General features: G+C 41.5%; 2 protein-coding genes across 3 annotated transcripts in view; one reads left to right on the top strand and one right to left on the bottom strand.

Annotated features, from left to right (window-relative positions):
* The window catches only part of dock6 (dedicator of cytokinesis 6), a 37144-nt gene extending 24509 nt beyond the window's left edge, over window positions 1-12635 (bottom strand). For both annotated transcript variants that reach the window (XR_013786714.1, XM_079457322.1), the window contains exons 1-14: window positions 12476-12635; window positions 9394-9481; window positions 8123-8298; window positions 7870-7938; window positions 7019-7142; window positions 6602-6814; window positions 6149-6234; window positions 5531-5597; window positions 3894-4043; window positions 3728-3808; window positions 3285-3441; window positions 2739-2863; window positions 2549-2642; window positions 2311-2473 (exon numbers count right to left, since the gene is read on the bottom strand). Coding sequence is in view for 1 of the 2 variants with exons in the window: in XM_079457322.1 (XP_079313448.1) it covers window positions 2311-2473; window positions 2549-2642; window positions 2739-2863; window positions 3285-3441; window positions 3728-3808; window positions 3894-4043; window positions 5531-5597; window positions 6149-6234; window positions 6602-6814; window positions 7019-7142; window positions 7870-7938; window positions 8123-8298; window positions 9394-9481; window positions 12476-12525 (1643 nt within the window). In the remaining variant the exon portion in view is untranslated. The remainder of the gene's footprint in view (window positions 1-2310; window positions 2474-2548; window positions 2643-2738; window positions 2864-3284; window positions 3442-3727; window positions 3809-3893; window positions 4044-5530; window positions 5598-6148; window positions 6235-6601; window positions 6815-7018; window positions 7143-7869; window positions 7939-8122; window positions 8299-9393; window positions 9482-12475) is intronic.
* Window positions 69-1884, top strand: angptl8 (angiopoietin like 8). Its single transcript, XM_079457323.1, has 4 exons — window positions 69-539; window positions 1097-1237; window positions 1332-1442; window positions 1547-1884. The coding sequence occupies exons 1-4, from the start codon at window positions 237-239 to the stop codon at window positions 1556-1558; spliced, it is 567 nt and encodes a 188-aa protein (XP_079313449.1). The 5' UTR covers window positions 69-236; the 3' UTR covers window positions 1559-1884.
* Window positions 12636-22987: the final 10352 nt, after the last annotated feature.

The following is a 22987-nucleotide window of genomic DNA, read 5'->3' as shown; positions in this document are numbered from 1 at the left end:
TTCAATACCACTAACCTTCTGTCTGAGTGACATGAGTCAAGGTCTGTCTCTCTCTCTGCCTCTCGTCCACACACAGCTCGATTGATTTCCCAATGTCCATGCTTCAACACACAGCCATAGCTTATAAAAGGAGCACTAACGCATTAAAGCTTGATTCATTCACCTACAGCCATTACAGTTTGCAATTCTCAATCCTGCAAACGCACAAGAGGACAGTGTGAATTGGAAGGGCCAGGATGCAGACAGCTTTATACGTGCTGTGTGCGGTTCTCTATGTGACCGGGGTCCTATCTTCTCCACTGAAGGCTGTTCAGAGCGGTGTAAACCTGGCCTCCACGGACGAGGTGAGTGTTCTCATGTACGGTGTGCTGCAGTTCAGCGAATCCTTGCATCACATCTACCAGAGCACCGAGGCAAAGCTGGAGCGTGTGATGAAAGCCATCAGCCGAACCGAGAGCGATGTCAAGAAGCTGGGTCTCGACACAGAGGAAGCTGTTCAAACCGAGCGTCAGATCAAAGAGAAACTCAAACTTATTCAGGTAAACCTATTTATTATTTCACAGCTGTATGCGGTTTGTTTCCGCAGAAGACAAAATGAGACATTTAAAGCGAAAGTCCACCCAAAAAGTTAAATTCTGTCACCCTCGAGTTGTTCCAAATCTCTATACATTTATTTGGTCTGATGAACACCGAGAAAGATATTTGGGAGAATGCTTGTAACCACACCGTTCTTGGCCATCACGGAGTACAATGGGAAATATGTACTTTGCATGTGCGATACAAGTACAGACAACACGTTAACCTGAGAAAAAACGGTTGCACTTTATTTTACAGTACGTGTACTTACATAAGCAAGTACTGGGTAATTTAAAGTAACTTCATGGGTTAAAGTTGGGTTTGGGGAAGGTTCAGGTTTAGTACTAAGTTATTACCCAGGCATAATATTTACTATAAGAAGTACACAGTATATACACAGGAAACAGGACTGTAAAATAAAGTGCGACTGACAAAACCTTAAAGGCAACAGCCAGTGTAGGAGGGCCTGTGGGTCCATAGGGAGGTGGTTTAGTGTGCTCACCATCTGGTCTGTTTTCAGGCTCAAATGGAAAGTCTACAGGTCCAAGCCCAAGAGAACAAAGGCATGGTAACCAGGGTGGAGCAGGAAGAGGTGGAGCTAAAGAAAAAACTAACAGATCTGGAAGAAAACGTAAACGGCTCTTTGCCAGACAAGATCAAGGTACGGTGTAACACCATTATTCATTTCCAGTTACACTATAACTGTACACATCAAACAGTTTTTTCAAGAAATAACCGGTGTGTCTTTTTGACAGGATCAGACCGTTAAAAACACGACTCTTTTGAAGGATCTGATGAAGTGGGCAGAGGAACAGAAAATCAAATTGAAGAATCAGACCCAACAGCTGGCTGAGTTACAGAAACATGTACGACCGTGTGAATTTATTAGTGAACGCATGATGATAAATAAACATGTGATCTTTAATTCATGAAACCATAAATTCATGTCAATACTTGCTTCTCATTTCAGAATGTGGTGTAACCGCTAAAGACATTCCTGTATGTCACCTGACTGCTTACCTGCGTGGAGAAGGAACTGTGAACCTCATCGACACTCCATTTATGGCACTACAAACCAACTACTTCATATCTGCCAATAATCTCACATTAACATTGAGACTTGTTATTTCATGACAAAATAAGCAATATCTTATGTGAAATTCGGTACAATTCATTAACTGTGACCCTTTAGCTACTTGTTTTTATTCACTTGATATTTAAACCGTTTATTATGTAAAATATTGAAAGAATCTGTATAGTGTATATAATTGTGGTTTGTACCAAAATAAAAAATATTTAAAGCCACACTATGCAACTTTTGCTCATGGCTCCCACATGTGGTTGATAAGCGCATTTGTCTGCTACCAGTGTCGTAACTTATGTCGCTGTATAAGCTTCCCATTGGGCAGCGCAATACACGTGAATTTGTTTACTAAACTGATGAAACCAGCGAATGCAGAAACGTCGTTTGAAAACCGTATCGCACCCCGCAGGCAGGGGATGGGCTTTGTTCACCGACATAAATTGTAAATAATAAACTGATAGTAGAATTTAGGGTTTAATTTGTACTTTAAATAAAATGTAATATTAAAATAATTTTTGATCAGTATTTGATAATAGAGGGCAGATAGTAACAAAAATCCTCATACCCATCCCAATAATTAATCTGTAAAATAATACTAAGCTTCTAGTACAGTCTTTCTTTAGCATCTATACACATGTGTATACACTAACCTGTAGGTGGTGTGAGGGGTGTAGACGTAGCGAGCTGGAAACTCCAGCACCTCTTTAGTGGGCCGTACACGCGGGTCAGGGTACGGCTTCACGTGGAGCAGCTCCGGAGACAGACAGTAGTGAGGGGCCTCGGGGGCCGGCGAGATGTCTATCTTTAACTGAGCTATACAGAAACAGACAGCGTGAGGACATGTTTTAAATAATAAAACCGTGGAGAGAAAAACACATGTACAGGTACCTGTCACGGGCCGGAGTCGACGCAGGACAGATGATGGCCTCCTCATGTCCGCCAGGAACTTATACAAGTCCTCATCGCTCAACCTGTCACCTTCCTGAAGCGGTAGGAAAAAACAGCAGCAGTACTTATAGGGAAACCCACTACGAAAATATATGAACCACCATCATAGATACATTAATAGAGAACGGGCCTGTTTGAAGAAATTGGTGACGGTGAGAGTGGCTGGACGGAAGTTGGTGAAGTTGCATGTGTCGTCTCCCACACTCATCCTTTCAAAGCCTTTCTTCTTCCTCTCGTTCCACGTCGCTTTACGTTCTGTAGAGAGTAAAAAAGTGCCGTTTATAGTATATAGTTCACCCAAGAATAACAATGCTGCCATTAGTTATTCCCCCTCATGAAGATATTTTTCACAAAAGAAGATATTTTGAGATATTTCTCAGTGGTTTTGTGTTCATACAATGGAAGTCAACGAGTCCAATGTTGTTTGGATAACAACTTTATTAAAAAGAAATGTTTTTGTGTGTTCTGGAGAAGAAAGTCAGGTTTGAAATGACATGAGAATCTTCAAAGTGTTCCTTTAAAGTATTTGTGTTGCCATTTCAGTACGTGGTACATCCACATGGAACAGGCCCGTATAAAACTCCTACCACTATAAAATACAAATCAACTATTCCTGCCTAAACTCTCTAGAAGTGCAGAAGGAAACAGTGCTGTGACGAACACAACAGGTTAATACCCGTATCTGAGTCTGAATCGGAGCGCTCTAGCCCTCCGACGCTGCTCACGATGTTAAGCAGATGAATGGCCGTCCAGGCAAAAGGCATCCGGAATCCTCCCAACCTGGTGCACATCTGCTCGGCTTGTGACCTCAACTTCTCCAGCTTCTCCTTATGCTGTAAGGACACACAGACAGACAAAAAGGTCAAACCCAATTGAGCAATGCCCGCGTAAAGGTAATAGGTAAGCAGCGTTGGAGTCCATGCCATTTCAAACAACCAAAAAAAAGCAACTTGGCACTTGAACAATACAGTGACACACTCCAGCATCTACTGGACCTTGCTCATATCGAAGAAGATTGACAAATATTGCAGCAGTCCAAGTTGAGAAATCCCCATTGCATATCATAATCACCCCTGGTGAAACACTCACTAACCCTCATGTACGCGAACACACGTGTACCTTAATGGAATCGGATTCCTTCATGACCATGTACGGCTCGCAGCATTCGCCGATATCTCCCTGCTGAAGAACTTTCTCCAGCTGAAACACACACATTTTAGGCCGTTATCATTGTCCTTTGACCTTCTTCGACCTCTAAAGGCATTGCGCCCCCTGCTGGTCGTACCTTAATGACAAGGAAGATGTCGGGAGACGGGTATGTGATGGAGAAGATAGCAGATCGCGCCAGGGTAGAGATGGCAACATGAGGGTTATGTGGGCGGAGCAAAGTCTTCATCTGATCCGAGTTCACATCAAAGTGAAAATCCTCTGAAATCTAAGGAAGGAAAGTTGAACCAACGTTGAAACTGCAGCAGGAGAGGAAACGGGATGCGATAGAACATGATGTCATGAGTTATTTACATCTCTTCTGTACATAAGCAAAGAGCACAGAGGACACACGTGACCGCTAACTCGTGCATTTTAACCTCAAAGACCTTTCAGTATACTTATTACGGGGTAATCCCACTGTAACAACCTGAAGTGTCTTGCCCAGAACCTGCGGCTTAAATCTGCAACCTTTTCAGTAAGTGGTCCAGACGTTTAAAGGGTGGAAAATTCTGTCATTTACTCACCTTCATGTTATTCCCAACCTGTGTTATGTACTATGAGCCGTGGCTTTCAAATTTGGTGAGGATTAATGTCACCCGGTGCCTTTGAAGTTTACGCAGCACGTCTTGAGGGAAGTTTGAATATGCGCGAATGAGATTAGAGAGTTACACCAGAGGGGAAGATTTTCATCAAAAAGCAACATACATTTCAATCTGTTCCCCGCACAAAGTTTCAGCACCTTTGAAATACAGCACCCAAGTCAAATGGGCAACTTTAAGGTGTTTTTAACATGATTTTTTAAATCACACTTTTACATAATATGCTGACAAAGATCTCCTTTTGATTTACACTAAAGAAACACGATAGGTAACTAAAGGTGGAGAAAATGACAGAATGTTCAATTGTAGATCGATTATTTCTTCATCACTGTTTTGCTATTGCACTAGTTATCATGTTGGAATTATAAGGTTCTGCCTGTATAAGGTTCTGCCTGACATTTTTGTCAGAACAAAGTTATTCACGTATTCTTATTCTTGACTTATTTACATCATATTACATTAACATACTGCACATTTCGGGACTTTTTTAGGTTATATCGACAAAGTCAAATGAAATGCAAAAACTTGGAAGCTCAATATCTCGAAACTGCAGAACCTTAGAATTCCAATGTGGTGTTTTGGCAATGTATGTATGTATCAGTATGCCCTTTTAGCATGGAAACAAACATACATGCTTAATAATGCTACAGACTTCTGACAGCTTAATGTAAAGCTACCGCATCTTCACAGGCAAAAACGGATAGTTCACCAAGAAATGAAAGTTCTGTCGTCATTTTCTCGCCCTCTTGACATTTTAAACCTGTATGAGTTTCTTTCCTCTGAAGAACACAAAAGAAGATATTTTGAAGAATGTTGATAACCGAACATCGATGGAAGCCTTTGGCTTCTATTGTATGGACACAAAACCAATGCAAGTGAATGGCTGCCATCGCTGTTCGGTCAACAATACTTTTCTAAATATCTTCTTTTGCGTTCTACGTTCATAGACCTTTGACATGACAAGAGGGCGAGTAAATGATAACAAAATGTTCGCTTTAAGATCAGAACTTCTTAGATGACACTGAGATATTGTTTACCTAGACAAATATTAGTCTGCAAAATACTACTGGTCAAACTGCAGAGAGATTTCTCAAAAGATAATTGACAGTTATACCTTCTTCTTTTCCTTGACATCATACAGAGCCAGTGATCCAAAGATTGGCTCAATCTCAATCTCAAATCTGGAGGAACAACCACAGCAAGTCAGAACACATTGTATTTGATAGAGATCTTCAGGGTGAATGTGTGATCGGAGGGTGTGTTTGGTTATGATAAATTAATGCAGTTTTAAACAAGGGCTGGGCACTGATTTTATGATTCAATTCTGATTCATTCTCAATTAAATTAAACTGTAAAAGCGAGGGACACAACTCAAAGATGACACTTCCATCTGAATATGAGGTTTTTCGGGATGGCAAATACATACAGCACATGGAGCAGTCGAGGAAAAATGACACGCTTCTTTTTAACCAAAGGGACAAAACTGGCAAATTTAAAGCGGACACTATTAAATAAAACAATAAATGTGTCATAGAAGTGCAAGCACGTTTGTGCAAAGCACATGTGACGATCCGGCACTGACCCTGTGACCTCAGCTGGGTGGGAGGAGCGCTACAAAACATTTTAATCATCACACAAAAACAGATTTATAGATTTAAAGACTGCGATTAATCCATGAAACGACCTATTCCTAACTGAGGAAAGTCTTCGATCAGATCTTTGAGAGACTCACTTGAGAGACAAACACTTGACCATGATTCTCTGGCCGCTGTGCTCTTTGGGCACCTCCGGGATGGCACATCTCTCCACGGCTTCATCCTGTCAAACACACAGCACGGTTATTAAGACTACAGCTCAACCAACGCCATGGCAACGTTTGCACAGTCATCAGAAACAATGTGTACACGGACATGAAGCGAGAAGACGAGCGGCAGCGATGCGGAGGAGAGCGAGAGGAGGAGTGACAAAGAACATGCCATGTAAAGAAGTTCAAACAACATCACAGATGGATAATAAGAGAGAAGACGTCTCCGCTTTTGAACTTCAACTTGACAGCTCTCCTATATAAAAACTCTTGAATGTCACTCATCGTCTCCTACGTATAAAACTTTCCTTTTTTCCATACTCTCTGACTGCTACTTTGTTTTCCTTGTGTGTGAACTCTCTCGTGTGTGTGAACTCAGACCTCATCCGGTGCGGGATAAAGGCCCAGTAGATCAGTGTGGCGGGTCTGCTGGCGGTTCTCGGCGTTGCGGTGGTCCATGTCCTCGGCAGCTGTCCGCTCCAGCACGGAGGGCAGCAATGCGTCGGGAGTGGAGTTCTTCAGGTCAAATATACTGGAGGCCCAGCTGCCCCGCGGTGTGTCATCCAGCGACACCGACTGCCTCTTTGAGTCATCCTGCCACAGATAACACTCAACATTACCACCATACAAAACTAGACAAATTTTAGGCACATTTTTTTGGTAACAAAAAATAATCTAATATAAAGGTGCAGCAGATACAACAGATGTATACTAAAGGTGCAAAATAAAGGCAGTTATTTGCATTTTCTTTTTAATCATTTTTCCGCTGATCCAGGACAGTATTTGTCATGTGGTTACCTGCTCCTCCTGACGGTCGGCCGAGGCCTCATCAAGCTCAAAGGTTTGTTTGACCAGTCCTTTCTGCTTCTCTCGCTGCCGTTCAGAGTTGTGAGGTGTCTGTGTTGTGCTGTATCTCTGATACCTGAGAGATCATAAATCACCATTCTTATACTTTCTACATTTCCACCTAGTTCTCCAGTAAGAATCTATGACGAACAGTTACAAGATTGGCCACACACTAAACATAGAATAATATATTTCTGATCAAATGTAATATTTTGATCTATAGACGTATGCTTAAAGGTTCAGTGTGTGAATTTTAGCGACATCTAGTGGTGAGGTTACGCAATGCAACCAACGGCTCACTCCAATGCTCACCCCTGCCTATTAAAGCACGGCTGACACAGGTCCAAGATGTCTGCACTTTTTGCTTCTTTGCCAAAGATGATAGCACATATATGATACGCTATGTAGAGCAGTTTGGCTGTTTAGGGCTACTGTAGGAACAACATGACAAATTCAATGTAAGGGGACCTGTGGTGTATGTAGATACAAATAGCTCATTCTAAGGTAATAAAAACTAAAAGCTTCATTACGTAAGGTCATTATACACCTGTGAACACATACGTAGTTATATACATCAAATCGAATTTCTCTTAATAGATCCTCTTTAATCTCACACATTGCACCTTTAAGTGTTTATGTGTAGTTCTTGAATGATTTCAGTAAAGAGATAAAATGGGTCTATGTTTGCATTTTAAAAGTTGAAAGATCCCTTCAAACCAGCATAAAGCATAATAAAAAATAAGTAGGTGTGTCCAAACTTTTAAACATGTATTTCACATTGAAAGCTATGGCAGAACACTCACTTTCTCTGGATGATGAGCCAGTCATCAGTGTAGACAGCCAATGCATCTCTCACTCTGGCGTCCAGCGAGCTAGTGGCAAGTATACAAAAATGATTCCGTCAAACCCTTATTTACATTCAATAAACAGGCAGCACACCATAGCTTATCCAAGCAAATGAGATAATCTGATTACCAATGAGGGCATGAGAAAGGGTAAAATCAATATACTGTCGTATCAACGTGTATGTTTAAATGTGCGTGATGGGCGACTCACTCCTCCTCTGGCACGGGCGGCTCTATCGTAACACACTCTCTATCCTGCAGAACCAGCTCCAGATCATCACTGGGAAACTCCAGCAGCTGTCTCAGGCATCCGGGCTCCGCTCCTGGTGGATGACTGCTGACATACTCCTCAAAATCTACTGGCTCCACCACCTCCGTCAGAGGCACCTGAAAGGGGACAGGTCCGTTTCTGACATGCCGCTGAGTTTTGCAAATATAATGAGCTTTATTTTTGAAGAGTCCAATGTGATTCATCACGATGAGTCTCTGACAACGGCTTCAGCGTAGGTATCTGACTTTTTTCAAAAGCAAAAGAATAGTCTGACTGTAATTGAATGACTTCAAATGACGAGAAGCTTGTTGTATTTAGCGAGGTACAGTTTCTACATAGCTTCCCTAACAAAGCTCAAACAGAAAACATTGTTTCCAGCGAGTTAGTGTTTGAGTGTGTGTATAAAAAGAGAAGAAGGGGAAGTGATTTTGGTTTTTGGTCATTTCCACTTTCCCTTTTGTCTTTAAAGGGACAGTACACCCAAACATGAAAACTCTGTTATCCTTTACTCCCCCTCTAACTGTTTCAGACCCGTGTACATTTATTTGTCCAGTTGAACATGTGGAAGAATGTCAGTAACCAAACAGATCCCATCCCCCATTTACTGCCATAGTAGGGATGAGATCTGTTTGGTTACTGGCATTCATCCAAACATCTTCCTTTGTGTTCAACAGAACAAATACAATTATGCAGGTTTGGAACAATCTGAGTGAGTAAATGATGACGATGTTATATTTGGGTCAACGATTGCTTTAACTCCACCCAGTCTGTCATGTCTTCCTGCTTAGTGTGAAACCCTTATTAAACAAAAAAAACGTATACATTGTTTAAATATCTTTTCAAACGTTTAGGGTCGCTTGACTGTAATGTTTCTCAAGATCTTTAACCTCTTTCTAGGTGAAAATGATTTTGTAGACTAAATATAACAGGTCAAAGAAAAGGTCAATAAAAGCACAACTTAAATGAGAACTTCTGATTTATTTTGTTCATAAACCTTTGAACAGTAGTCGTGTATAAACTGTACTTGGCTAAACCTTCTTGTGTGTAATTTTGGTAGAACAAGAGCTTTCGTTACATGATTTATAGAATCAGATGTCAAATTTAAGCATCTTGAATCCTGATTTTTGTTTTTAAAACAAATATTCTACTTTTGGAAGTATGCCACAGAATTGTGAGTAGACTGGGAGAATCTGACATGAACAAACACAAACCGGCTGATGAGCTCCAGCACGTTTTTTGGACATCTGTGGAGAGCCATATTCTCGGGAAACCTGCTTCCTGACCTCAGACGCTACTGTCCTGTGAGAAACAACAACAAAGAGGGAGGAAAATATATTTGCATGATTTCTTATCACAAAGGTCAGGATTACATACGCGACAGGTGTTTATATCAGAAGGCACAATGGTGGCCAAAGCTGACAGCCGCTTCGACAGGGATGGTCAAATAAACTTTTGAAGAGATGCTGAGCTGCTGGCTGAAAGCAGGCAGGATGCCACAGCTCTGCCAATTTCAGAACTAAATACAAATGAGGAGCTTTAATGCAAGACAAAGCCGAACAACCCGGCAACCCCTTTTCCAGCTGCCGCCTTACAAACTCAAAATGTCTCGCTCTCATTCAGACAAAAATATACGCACAAAACACACATAATCGGACACACACACAGCTGCAAATACTCCAGTTCCCTCCAAAGCACACATGTCCCATGACTCCCATCTTTGGCGATGCTTGCCTCTTATACACACATTTTGTTAATGTCAGTGCTTACTTATAACCTTTTCGGTTTTATCTTTTACGGCAAACAGACTAAGCTGATCTTGATTTTCACGCATAGCACTGTATGAAATGCTTAAAAACTCGATACGACATCATCAGGCCCAACTGCTTAACCAATCCCGATGGTCCAAATGAGCGGATGTGGCCGCCTCCCAGGGGTCAAGGAACTTCACTCGCTACCATTTCCATAAAACTGGGACTGAAGGAACTAAGTCCAGATACAAACATTGAGCCTGACAGGTCAGCAGGGTCAAGCTGAAATAATGATATTAAGACTTTGTCATTTTTTTATTTCACAGCATGAAATGACACAAAATGAATTGTGTTGACAAATCCATGCTGACGTGTGACATTTTCATTTAAAACTAAAACAAAACCTCCAGGACAGAACATACGTTTAGGAATGCTTCTTGCATGGTGGCTTCCCATTTCCTCTTTTAGAAGGAAAGAGGAAAACTTTTTAGCTCTAAAAGCAATGGGTGGAATGAAGCGCAACACCCTTTCCTACATCCTGCAATGAAACAATGAGTGCGTTCTCACAAAGGGTGAAGACTGTGAGGAGGACCGCGCAAATGAAGACAAAAAGTGAATGAAACCTTAGCCAATGCTCCTACGTTTCATATCTCGAGGCTAGAAACCAGGGACAAAACACAAACACTATCATGAGGCAACTTCAAAATCATGCAAAATTATTACAGCTCTAAAGAATTGTCACAGATTTTATTTTGTTTGGGGAGAAAATACTAGTTTCATCGAAGCATTAGCCTTTAGACTAAAGAGTATAAAGCTGCTACAAATTCCTGCCTGGTTATGCTTTTATTTAAGAAGAAACAGTATGTGAAATACATTTTTCCTCATTCAGATGCATAAGATACAATGGTAATACAGGTTTTGTACAGCAACAATACAAGCAAAATGCACATCAAAGACACTGAGATGTGACCATTTCCAACATTCCTGGATTTCACTTTGTTTTTTTTTAACACGTTCACTGGCATGCTGGAGCGATTTGTATCTTCTTATCAAGGTTGCTCCCATTTATAAATAACAACAGCCATAACAACGATGACTGCAAAAAATAAATACAAATAAAACGACTTACAAAGAACTTACACAGAAATACTGTTCAGTTTGTGTCTAAACGCAGAATTTTAAATAGGATGCACCGATATGTACATTTTTGGCCGATAGCAACAATCGATAATTCTTTATCATTGGACGCCGGTAACCAATATACAGTATCTAAATATTAATATAACATTTGTTTAGTATTTCTATACATTAGAACCATTAGTTCTCTTTTTCCCCTGAAAATCATGTACGAAGCCTACTTTACACTAGTTAATGGTTCTTCAACCTTTTCTGGTATATTCTTTATTTGTTAAACAAATTAAAGACGTTCTTCCAGAGCTACCCAGAAAAAAAATCTTTGGAGTCACAATATAGGTCTCAAAACAGAGAGCATTCGGACAACAGTTTGATTCAAAGAATATGCTTTTGTTCCTATAATTTACACATTTAGACGAACGATATCTACATACTGTACCTACACCAACAAAGTTTTGCTAATAGCGGTAAGTGAATAATCACGACAGAAAGATACTGTACAGTACCGTATTTGAACTGGGAGCAGCGCGCAGCTAAAGAAGTTTAACCATCGGAAATTCTTTTCGATTTATCGGCTATAATACATCGGCCTTCATTTCATACCGATATGGCCGATAATTTATCGTGCATCCGTAAAACATGTCACTCAGTTCCAGTGATGCTGATGATGCAAAAAGTAAGAAGATCATTTAGAATGTGAACTAACTTTTAATGTTCAGTTATATGCACCGAATACAAACAGGGTCAGACACACAAATTGTATTGGTTTCACACACAATTCCAATGAACCATCATCTCCTTTTAGTGTGTTTTGGGCCTTATCCCAGTGGTCTTCTATTGGTCCCCATCCACCAGTGAACTTCCCAGCAATACAAACCAACAACTAACACAATATTCCTAACTTCCAAAGATAAAATCCACTCGAATATCTGTCATTTTCCTATTTTTCCAGCAGGGAATACAGTAACAGCAACTGACCAAACAACAAGTGCGCAAGTGATCTGCAAACTACACACGACTTCATAGTAACACTGTGAAATAAAAGTTTAGCCCTGGGCACATTCCCGAAACACAAAGTGACATCTGCGAACCGTTGAAGGTGTCGCCGCATCCAAAGCGACAGTTGCGACATCGCTATCCGCGCTCGCATTACCGATTCATTACCGTTTTAACAACATCAACCGTCTAACGCTGTTCCTTGAAACACAACCCACCACTAGATATCCATGGCAAAGCGGATGAGAGGGAAACACAAGCTGTTTCGATGCCCTGTCATACAGCCTACTGTAGTCGCGAAGTGCATTGAACTAAACAAAAGGTTTATCCCTCTGTAACTCGTGGCTCCATATGAATCGATCCCGAGCGACATTACGACACGTTTACCGTCGCGCGCTTTACAAAGTGAACCTACCTGTTGATCTTGTGCGCAAAAGCCCTCCGCTCGCTCGCAAGGGTTGCCATCCCATCCGAACAGTTGGGAGATCTCCGTACAGTTGCCCTGGACTTTGGCGATATTGTGGAGTTCAGTCAAAAGCTTCCTTGTGTCGGTATCGGGGAAGAATATCGCCTCCTATCGGTCCGGGGCTGCAAGGCGATCTGTCGGAGCGGGCAGACCGATTTGTATGTGACATCAAAGGACCGCGAGAGCGACGCGTAAGCACAACGCGCGAATCGTCTTTCGCATCGCTCTCGCGATACTTCGGTGTAATAAGCAGATCGGCGTGCGCAGCACGGCAGTCGAATACAGAAGAGTGTCGCCAAACCGGTTTCGACTGACGCACATGTCGGTCTCTGGGGATCTGGGTGTTTATCGTGGATAACTTGAGAAGGTGGATAGGTTTGTTTTCTAAGCGTTATTTTGAATAGAAATGTGTATGTCGAACCCGAAAGATACTTGAAGTGCTTCCAGGCAAATTAAACGAGGCTACAACATGAATACAAAAAGGCTATAATCAAAATATAGTTTTGAATGATGTCGAAATCAGACATAAACGTATAATATATAATTTACAAATATAATTTATAGAAGATTGCAGCTGTTGTGTAAAACAATCAAAGCAAATGTGTTTATTTACCCATACTAGGCTAAATCTTGATGATTTATCAACTCGAATCTCAAAAAATATTTAGTAGTGTAAACCTGAAAGAAATTAAAATAGTTGAGTTGTTGTCACCTAGCTTTTGACAGTTATTTGGGGATCAAGCACAGACTCAACAAAGGTTAATTCAACATTATATTTTTTTATTACAGCTCGATTAGGTTATTTTTCATCCAAATGTTTCATTCATGTCCAGTCAGACATCTTAAGGTAGCTTTGCATGGAACTGCATGCAAAGGAATTTTTAAATCTAGTTTTGTTTTGTTTTTCAGAAAAGTGTCAAAGATTTAAAGAGGGATTACAATGGTTTTTACTTTTAGTTACCATACTTTTTTATTTCTGCTAATTTAAAGCCATATGATAGATGGGTTTTTAGAAATCCGACTTGAACTTTCAAAATGAAAAAAAGAAACCTGCCTCAAATATTCAGAGTTTTCATACAGTGATGTTACATGAGTTATGATACAGAAGGAGTACACAAACACTTTATTTTACATTGTAATATTTATAGAAAAGTCAAGAGACAGGCTAATCCCTCACAAAACATCAGGCTTTGGAGATGCTGTATCTAATCTTAATGCTGTTATAGAAAGCTCTAAATCTGATCTATGTATCATAGCTATTTATTCATACGTATCTTTTCAATTCCTCTAACACCCTGTGCTAATCCCCTTACATTCGTTTCAAACATGTGTACATGTAATTACACCAGCCATAAACATATGCATCTCCTTATATTTATGCTATAGGAATTATACTGCTGTGTTGCCACCAGAGGGCGCTGTGCTCCATATGTCCTGAACACACAGACGAAAAGGCGGTGGCCAGGAAATAATGACTCAACCCTCCACCTTATTGTCTAGAGGAGATGCAGTATTGTCCAGAAGTAAATTATCAGATTGTAGAATTTCTTTTCACAGAAGCAGAATCCTTTTATAAACAATGAAGCCATAGTATATGATATGTGCATAGTATCCTAAATAACAACAAAAGATATAAGCCAAATAAGCCAAATTGTATAGATAGTCCATACACTATTTGTTGAATAAACAAAATGGACCACAAACAAACAACATCAAATTAAATCACAGCTATGCCAATAATCTCATCATTCAAATGGCAAAAATATTGGTTTCCTTTTCATAAATTAAGACGCACACCCAAAAGCAAATTACCAAGAGACGTTTATTGACCTTTTTTCCCAAGGACACACATTTATCAGCAAAGCCATCGTCTCTCCTTCTCCCTGCTGTAACCTCGTCCCATCCCCCACGGCCATGAGGTATGACCACCATACAGTGCTTGCTGCCTCCTCCCTTATAGCTCGCCTCAGCACCATGCCCCATTAATTCAGCACCAAGGAGAGCTGCTGGTGCAGGTACAAGCCAGCACTGACCTAAGGAATGACTGTGGTAGCAAGTGTGTGTATGTGTGTGTTTTGAGGTCTGTAAAGCACTCGGGGAGAGCAAGGACATTATGAGCATGTTTCAGGAGAGGAAGGCTGTTGCAGCCATGTATGTTGAATTTTTTGTGTGTGTGGTTTATTCCCCTCACAGCAGTCTGTACTGTGATGCTAATGAAGATAAATGAATCTCTATCCCGTTTTTGGCCCCGGACACTGTGCAGTACTAAAACCTGATGCTAAGTTTCACTTGGAATAAATATAGATCTTGAATGGTGTTGTGGGGCTTTGGGGGTTTCGGATGGCACCGGTTTGCTGTCTTCCTCGGTGACTTCTATACGTCTATATTAGGGTGTGTGTGTTGTGGTGATTTTGAAGCATCATCAGCCTGTACCGATGGGAGTGGACGGGCTCAGAGATGTAATGGACCATCATTCAAGCAATTACATTAAGGGAATTACCGCATTGCGACTATCATACAAACCCGGTACATATATCCTTGCGTTGGCGTGTTATAAAACTGAACACATGTATCTCTGAACCCTATGGCTGTCTGTTGGCAGTAATCATATGCAACATGTGAGATCCAGATGGAGGCTTAAAAATAGTTTTACATTAAACACCGTATCATTACGGTCGCTGTAGGCAGACGACACTTACATCACGTCCTTTTCTTCTTTTCCTTCTGCTTCACTCCAAGGCTTTCAATTCTTCGACCAGCACTATTGTTTGACTGCCCCTCCCCCCACGGGCAGGAGAGCACCCCCCCCCCCCCATCCCTGCTGCATTACCGGAGAACAAAAGAGATAGTGTCAGACGCCACCCTCTAGATCTCTTCCACACCCCAGCCCCCACCCCACTTCCAGATGGGGCTGCCTTTTTTCAGGGTCTCTCCGAACCCCAAGAGTCCTCCAAAATGGACGTGCACCTCCCCCTCTCCCCACTCTTCAGCTGCCCGTCACCCACCTGCTCTCTCTGCCACGCGCCCCGTGCCCAGAACACGCCCCCTTTTCATCCATCCCGCCCCACCCTCGCAGCCAGCTCCGTTCGAATCATTAACCACTTGCTTGCTATGGCCCGTAGGTAAGAAAAATGGCAAATCAGATGTCTGCAATAACTTAATTATTTCTTGAACTCAACAATGAGATTAAATGGAGAGCAAATTGGAGTATTCTAACACGTGTCTTCTCTGGAGCCGCAGAAGAGATCTCAACGTCTCAAACTCAGCTCAGATTTGATGATATAGTAACACCTGCCACTCAAATATTTCACCATTTTATGCGAATGTTCCCAAAATAGAATTTTGTAGCCTTTTATGCTCTTACTGTATGCAAGGATGTCACATCTGATAGAAAGCTGATACGTAAATGAAACATAATTGAGAACTCAATTAACGGAATGAAAATGCAACCCCTGAGCAATAAAGTCATTCAATAGGAAGGCGGCTGTAAATCTTTATTATATGGTTTCCTCCAAGGCCTTAAAAAGAAGAAAGTCTCTTTCAAATTAACATATTCAACGACTATAAATGTAGCACGGCACAATATGACAACTCCACAGAGTGCTTGCAGACGTACCAAGAGCAGAACGGCGAACATTATGATACATGTTTGACATAATCAGTGCATTTATTTTTAAAAAGAATGATTCCACAGTGAGTCACGGCGTGTGCGGTAAGATCACGGTTTTGGCATCTGAAGGTTGTAAGCTTCGGAAAGTCTGCATCGGTAAGCAGTGATGCTGGCTCATGCACGTGGAAAGGGCAGATGCTCATTTGATTGTGTTTCTCTGAAAGCTCTGACACGTCGAATCCTCCGAGCCGTATCTGCTCCAGCCTCCCCCCCAGAATCCCCCCCTCCCGAGCCTCCAGGGAATGGTGTAGAGGAGCAGCACTGGTCCGCATCTGCCACGGGGCAGCTGTTGGTCACTTAATGGAATTTGCCCTGTCGCTGATGGGCCAGGGGCAGCGGGAGGCAGGGCTAATGACTCCTGAATCTATTAAAATCTTGCCAATTACTCTGAGATAGCGAAATCTATACCGCCATTTTACTGTATCTACAGTTACATTCTCCTTAAGAGCAGATTAGTGATAAGCCATGATTGATTATGTTTATAGCAAGTGCTCCGCAGGCACAAATTCCTGCATTTACTTATAAGACAACATGATGTTCGAAACTGCCTGCGGTACTTTGGAGAAATTAAAAGGGATTCGCATTTCTCTGGACCCCTGCCTGTGTTTACTGAATGATGATTCCTTTCTTGAATGTCAGACTGATGGATGGAAAACTCTTTTAATTTCTGAAGGCATAAGAAGGCGTATTTAACATCAGTGAATTATATGTTCATTTAAGATTCTTTTGCTAGAGTAAACACAGCCATGTCCCAGGACAGTGTCGGGATGCTCAAGTGGTCTCACTAGTAAACTGACCTGAGCAGCTGTAATCGAGCTATATAATCAATAATCTCTTGCTTAGTAGAGATACAAGCTTCAGAACCATACACCATTAAACATATATGTATATGAACGTACACCAAGAACCAATATATAGGTAAACTGAATACACATTTTCCACTTGACTAATTTTAACAATCCTTAACTTCCATTGGTTAAGTTTTTATTAAAGTTGACTTTGATAATTATTTATATGCTGTTTACCTTCAAAAGCAGTATGCTTGTAAACTTGCAGAGTGTGGACTATACTTATTGTTGGAAAAAATCATCTATTAAATGAATAAATGTAATTATACTCTTAAGAATTATAGCGGTTCACGATGCAATGGATATATCGGCCATCAATCGGTATCAGTCGATATAAGTTACATTTCACAATATGGGTTATAAAGAGCTGATGATCAGGGCCGATACTGCCTGTCAATCAAACAAGGACAATGTATATAACATGTTAAGAAACCAGTTTGTCATTATATGAATTAATAACATTCCGAAAGTTAATACATATTAATTTAACCTTTCAAATTGAATTATTATAACCACCAAACTCTATGTATCGGTATCAGAAGATATGACTCTGAATAAACAGCTTTCGGTATTGATGGAGACATTTTATATTGGTGCATCTCTGATAAAAACTATACATAAAAACTACGAAAACACAAGAAATGCATTTTGCATATGGTAGTAAACCTATAGAGTTTATTTGACTGTAAGACAAAAAGCAGTAAACTGCTAAGCATTACTCTTATTTGCATTACTCAGATTTTTTACCCCCTGATTTGCAGGAAATCACAAACCCCCACGGCCTTGCTCACCATCCACTAGAGTTCAAGCAGTCAAATCAATAAGAAGAAAGAGAAGTGGGCCCCGTTCCTCCCTCTGCATCTGTCAAGGAGCGGGCTAGGGAGGGGTTCACTCACGGGATGGGGAAGGGAACAATATTACTCCATCTGTCACAAACAGCCTCATCTCTGCTGAGATGAAATGTAGCCCCCGAGAAAATCAAACAACGTGTTACTCCAGCACACCGATCAAAGTCGCACGCTGTTCGATTTGAAGAGGCTTGTGCTGACCGATCCACTTAAATGGCTGCCAGCCGGGGGTGAAACAGCGGCGCATGGCCTATTTTGTATGGCATAGGTTTGGTTGAGGAAGCATGCGCTTTGAGCATTTAAGTCCTCGCCTTGCGTTACGTTTTATATGATAAAACCTCATGCTTCGGATACACAGCATGTAACCCACCCCAGCCTGATGGTTTGTAAGTGGTATATTTACTGTCTCCCTTCCCCCTCTTAGGCCTCATCCTGCGCTCTCAGTGGCAGGTAGAGCCGCAATCTCAGTCATTCATATTTAATTCTAGCAGAGTTTCCGGCCAGACTAATGTGCTATTGATTGCAAGTCTCCTGTTACTGTGGGGTGAGAGCAAAGCGGGAAGGAAAAGAGAAAGAAAAAGATGAGCGAGTGAATACACAGGACTGCACAGAGAAATATGAGGTGGTTTGGGACTGAAGATAAATATGATACCGGTGGGGGTAGAACACAATCTGACAGTTAAGAAATACGACCATTCTTTTTAATAAATCGAAGAGGAATGGTGTGTGTGTAACGTTTCAGAGTGTTTCGCTCGGCATGAGTTCTCTGATTCTCAAGCGCGCTTATTTTTAGGTGGGGAACATTGTCGAGGAACTCGAATGCCATCAAGGACGTGAAGGGTTAGTGGAGCATGTGTTGAATGCAAAAGTATGCAAATGCATTTAAGTGTAATTAAAGGTAAGTACGCTGCTGATTTGCTGTCAGCATCTAGGTGTGCGCATTTATGTGTTATGAGCCAGGGCTTGCGAGACGGAAAGAAAGGAAGAAAGAAAGAAAGAAAAAAGAAAGAGGACATTTTGGTGGTTTGTGTATTTAAGGTTTTCTCCCTGGATACCGACGCAGACGAGTCCAGATAAAAGATTTATAACAGCATCTCTATATTTAACAAGACTGGGTGTAAGAAACGCTCTCCATTAGACACGAGGTATCCGCTCCCACCGTCACATTAGCACATCCTGGAGCATAAATGTGACTGTTGTATAGGCGTGGAACTTGGAAATATCTTACGTGTTTATGCATGTGTTTATTGCGCCTCACGTCGCATGCCAAAGAGCACAGCTATGCGCACGGAAAGCTGAAGGGAATCAATAAGTAAAAAGATGACAAGAAACGTCGGATTCCTCTTCCCACCAGCCTGTCTGCTCTAATAATAGCCAGAAGAAAACACACCAAGGCAGAGAATGAAAAATAGAGTGAAAATGCCAAATAATGCATGCAGGGACAATTTAAGCCAATATCCATTACCCTGAAAAGGCCTGGAAATACGCGGAGAACGGCTGTACCAACCCAACATGACCCTCCCGCCTATGCTCCCACAAGCCTTTGCGCCCGAGGGACCGGCGGTGTTACCCTGGGGCTCAGAGCCCATAAACGGTGGGAGCACAGGCCTAGAGCATCTGTCTCTCACTGCTCTAATCCTATCAGACTCGTCTGCTCGCCTCCTCTCTCCAAAGCAAAATCAGATCAGACATTGAAACATGCAACACCACTCCGCCCTGTGTAATGCATGGAGTTGGGATGTTTGTATGTGTTAAATGGAATTAGGATTTTAGATAAATGATTTTGTGCAAAGAAAACATGAACAATGTAATTCTTTATTAATTGCGATGTTTATTATGACCGTCTAATCCTGTAAGCATTCTTATCACACCTTCTCACAGACGTGCTAAAGTGCTCCGCTTAGACTAAGCCAACAAATATGTTCAAATCTTGTTTACATTTTTTGAGCTTCTACTTGTGAAACTGGCAGAACAACCACATTCGAACTAACAAGACCTTGGTTATTATTTTAAACTTTATATAATAGGATACAGAGAGATGGCATAATACATCAGGTGTGACTCAAAGCTGTTGAATCCTGATGAATTATGACTATATTTACATTACATACGCGTATTCATTTGACAGTTGTTCGACTAGTACAATTTGAACATTTTGCAGCTGACACGTTACAAGAAAACATTAAAAGAGCCTTTTATAAGATCATGAGCAAGGTCCTTTAATGAAAGACTGTCAAAACAAATGGCAAACAGAGCATTGACCACGATTATATGAGCAGTCACGCTCTTTATAGCTGGTAATCAGATTCTTCTCCATTACGTTCTGCGTTACAGTTTTCAGTACGTGATTAGAGCAGTATATTTTGTGGATATGTCGTTCTCGAGTAGATATACTAATAATTCATGAGACGCTTGTAAAAGAAGCCGAATTAATGTTCAAAAGCAAAAAAACACTAAAAAAGATTTTCGAGAATACTAAAGTTTAACTAATACTAGAGTCTTCATGATATTGAAGTGAAGTATTTAAGAGCTACAAACCAATGAAAGATCAAACATGGTGGTTCTGAGGACATTGAGGTTGAGACGCACTGATAATTCGCCCAATAATCGGTATCCGTTGATAAAAGCAATTTTTACTGAATATATATTACCGATATTAATTTAATCTTCAGAATCGGCTAACTTAGTATTGGTGCATATAACCAAAGTCCGTTTACGTAAGTCATGCCACTGCGCGGCCATGTCAGTAATGTCTCTGGGCAGCCATTCACATCATAGCAAGTCCACAGTCCTATCTACTTGCATTGGGGAAGGCAGATATTTCTAAAATTGCGGGCAGAAACAATTACACAGCATATTTCTAATCAATAATTAAACATGACATGAACTTTTCTAAGCTAGTTTCCTAAACTTAAATTAAGGCCATATTGTATTCCTCGCCAATCATTGTGACGGCAGTGTCGCATCTTGTTTAAATTAATATCTCTGATATAACACTGTACTTGTAATGAATTAATCTGTAGTGCATACTTTTGTATTTTGCACACTTTAAAGTAAGATTAGAATTACACTAGAAGAAACATTTCACATTGGAAATACTTAAAAACACTGTAGAAACCCAAGAGAAATCTTCTTCAGCTCAGATCTTTGAGAAGCTATAATCTGTTCCTTCAGACCACAATAAGGGAATAACACTAGCTGTAGCGATGGAACACATCTGTTTCACACAATCATTTCTCTTTTGCTGGTGATAATAGATTCAGCGCGATCATAACATGCTTCCCATAAATGTAAATTCACGAGTTGCTAATGTGAAACACACTTTTTGTTATAAGATAACCAGTGCACAGCTTCCTGTTTTTGCACCACGAATCTACACACCGTCACATTTTAACGGCCAAAAGAAGTGTCTAAAATCTATGATCACTGAACGAGCAAACAAGAGCCTTAGAGTCTGTTATGCCGAAATAGCGTCCGGGACAAAAGCGTCCGTCTCTTAATCAGCTCTTCTGGAGGGGCTCCTGAACGTTAAAAATCATCAGTGAAATTACTGAAAGAGCTTCAAGCAACTGCCATCCTTGATCCTCTGAATCAGGGTGGTAAATGGGTGCTTCAGATGCCCTCTTACCCACGGACTGGATTCAGCTGCCCCGCTGCCAGTGAAGACCCCTAATGAGCCTCTGCAATTAAACTGGTTTATTCAAGTGAAGTGTGAACGGGGTGCGTCTGGTACCGTAGGCAGCTAACAGACCCGGGCTCTTTGTGCCACAAGTGCTGTCTTTATTCACCTCACAAAGCATAAAACAACACCAGCACCTAATGCTAAATCTTTCCCTCTCGCCCAGGTCCCTTCCTCCGTCTCCGTGACCAGCCTTCGCGCACACGCAAACGCACATACATGCACAGTCTGAGGAATGTCAGAATAGAGTGGGCGGGGTTAAGACAGATTGACAGCGGGCCCATCTCTATCCTCTTATTAACGCATAACGAGTGCCTTCCTCATGCAATATTCATCGCCTCTAATATCATCCAAGCTCCGAGCTGAGCCGGCTACTTATGTAAGGCAATTATGTAAAATATCAGACAGGGACAACACTGACTGGGGTAGAGTTGCAGGACAAGGACCAAAAAGAAGAAGTACAAGCGAAGGAGGGCGTGGGCAAACAGTTTGACAGGTTGTCGTGAAGAATCTACAGGACGGCCAAGATAAGTCGACGCTCGGCCTTCACTGTTAACCTGCGACCTTGAAATGTACAACAATCTCCATCCTTGAAATCCGCAAAAGGTTAATGAGTTTGAACGCATCCACCCACTCGCCCATCTCGGCTGAATTCCTAAGAACTCGGCAGGCAGAATATATATTATTGTGTATATTACTCATTGTAGACACGCAGAAAATATGCTGTTTTTCTGATCTGCATTACAGCGCATTTGCACGCCAACGACAATACCGCCCACTCGGTAACTCTGACTCTTAATGCCTGATACCTGCGCTGTGACTGTCTATCTACAATCTGCATAATCGCTGGAGAACATCAGCTGAAGACAGGAAGCCAGCTGAGATTTCCACAAGGTCATCCAAGGCCAATGCAGATGTGGGAGAGCCACAGCTCACGTAAACACAAAACAAACACATCTTTGCGAGCTGTGAGCGTGCATTTCCATATGCCTACACGTTCCGCAGCGTTGTCGTCAAACTTACTAGAGGAGAACCGTGTGCGTTCACCACATACCACAAACGTAAGAACTGCGCTCGCCGCCATGCCCGCTCCCTCAGGTCGAGGCCCTGTGGGGGTCTGCGCAGAAATAGGTCATTTGTCACACATCAAGTCCTTGGGCAGAAGATGCATTATAGATGAGACCAAACAGCCTGTCTCGGTGAGCTCTACCCTCTCGCTGAGATTGGAGGGGGGAAGGGAGCTTGAGATAACAACCACTGCAATCAGCGTGTCGATGTTTAATAACAGCACCACACAATAAGGTCGCAGTTAATGCAACTCATCTACTGCCAGGTGTAATGCGTGTGATGCATCTACACCATTTCATGTGTTGCTTGACATTTTGTCATTGTGTGGGATTATATAACAACAATAAC

This window comes from Barbatula barbatula, assembly GCF_947034865.1.
Source record: "Barbatula barbatula genome assembly, chromosome: 5".
NCBI lineage: Eukaryota > Metazoa > Chordata > Actinopteri > Cypriniformes > Nemacheilidae > Barbatula > Barbatula barbatula.
The sequence above is the reverse complement of the archived record's forward strand: the minus strand, read 5'-3'. Positions and strand labels throughout refer to the sequence as shown.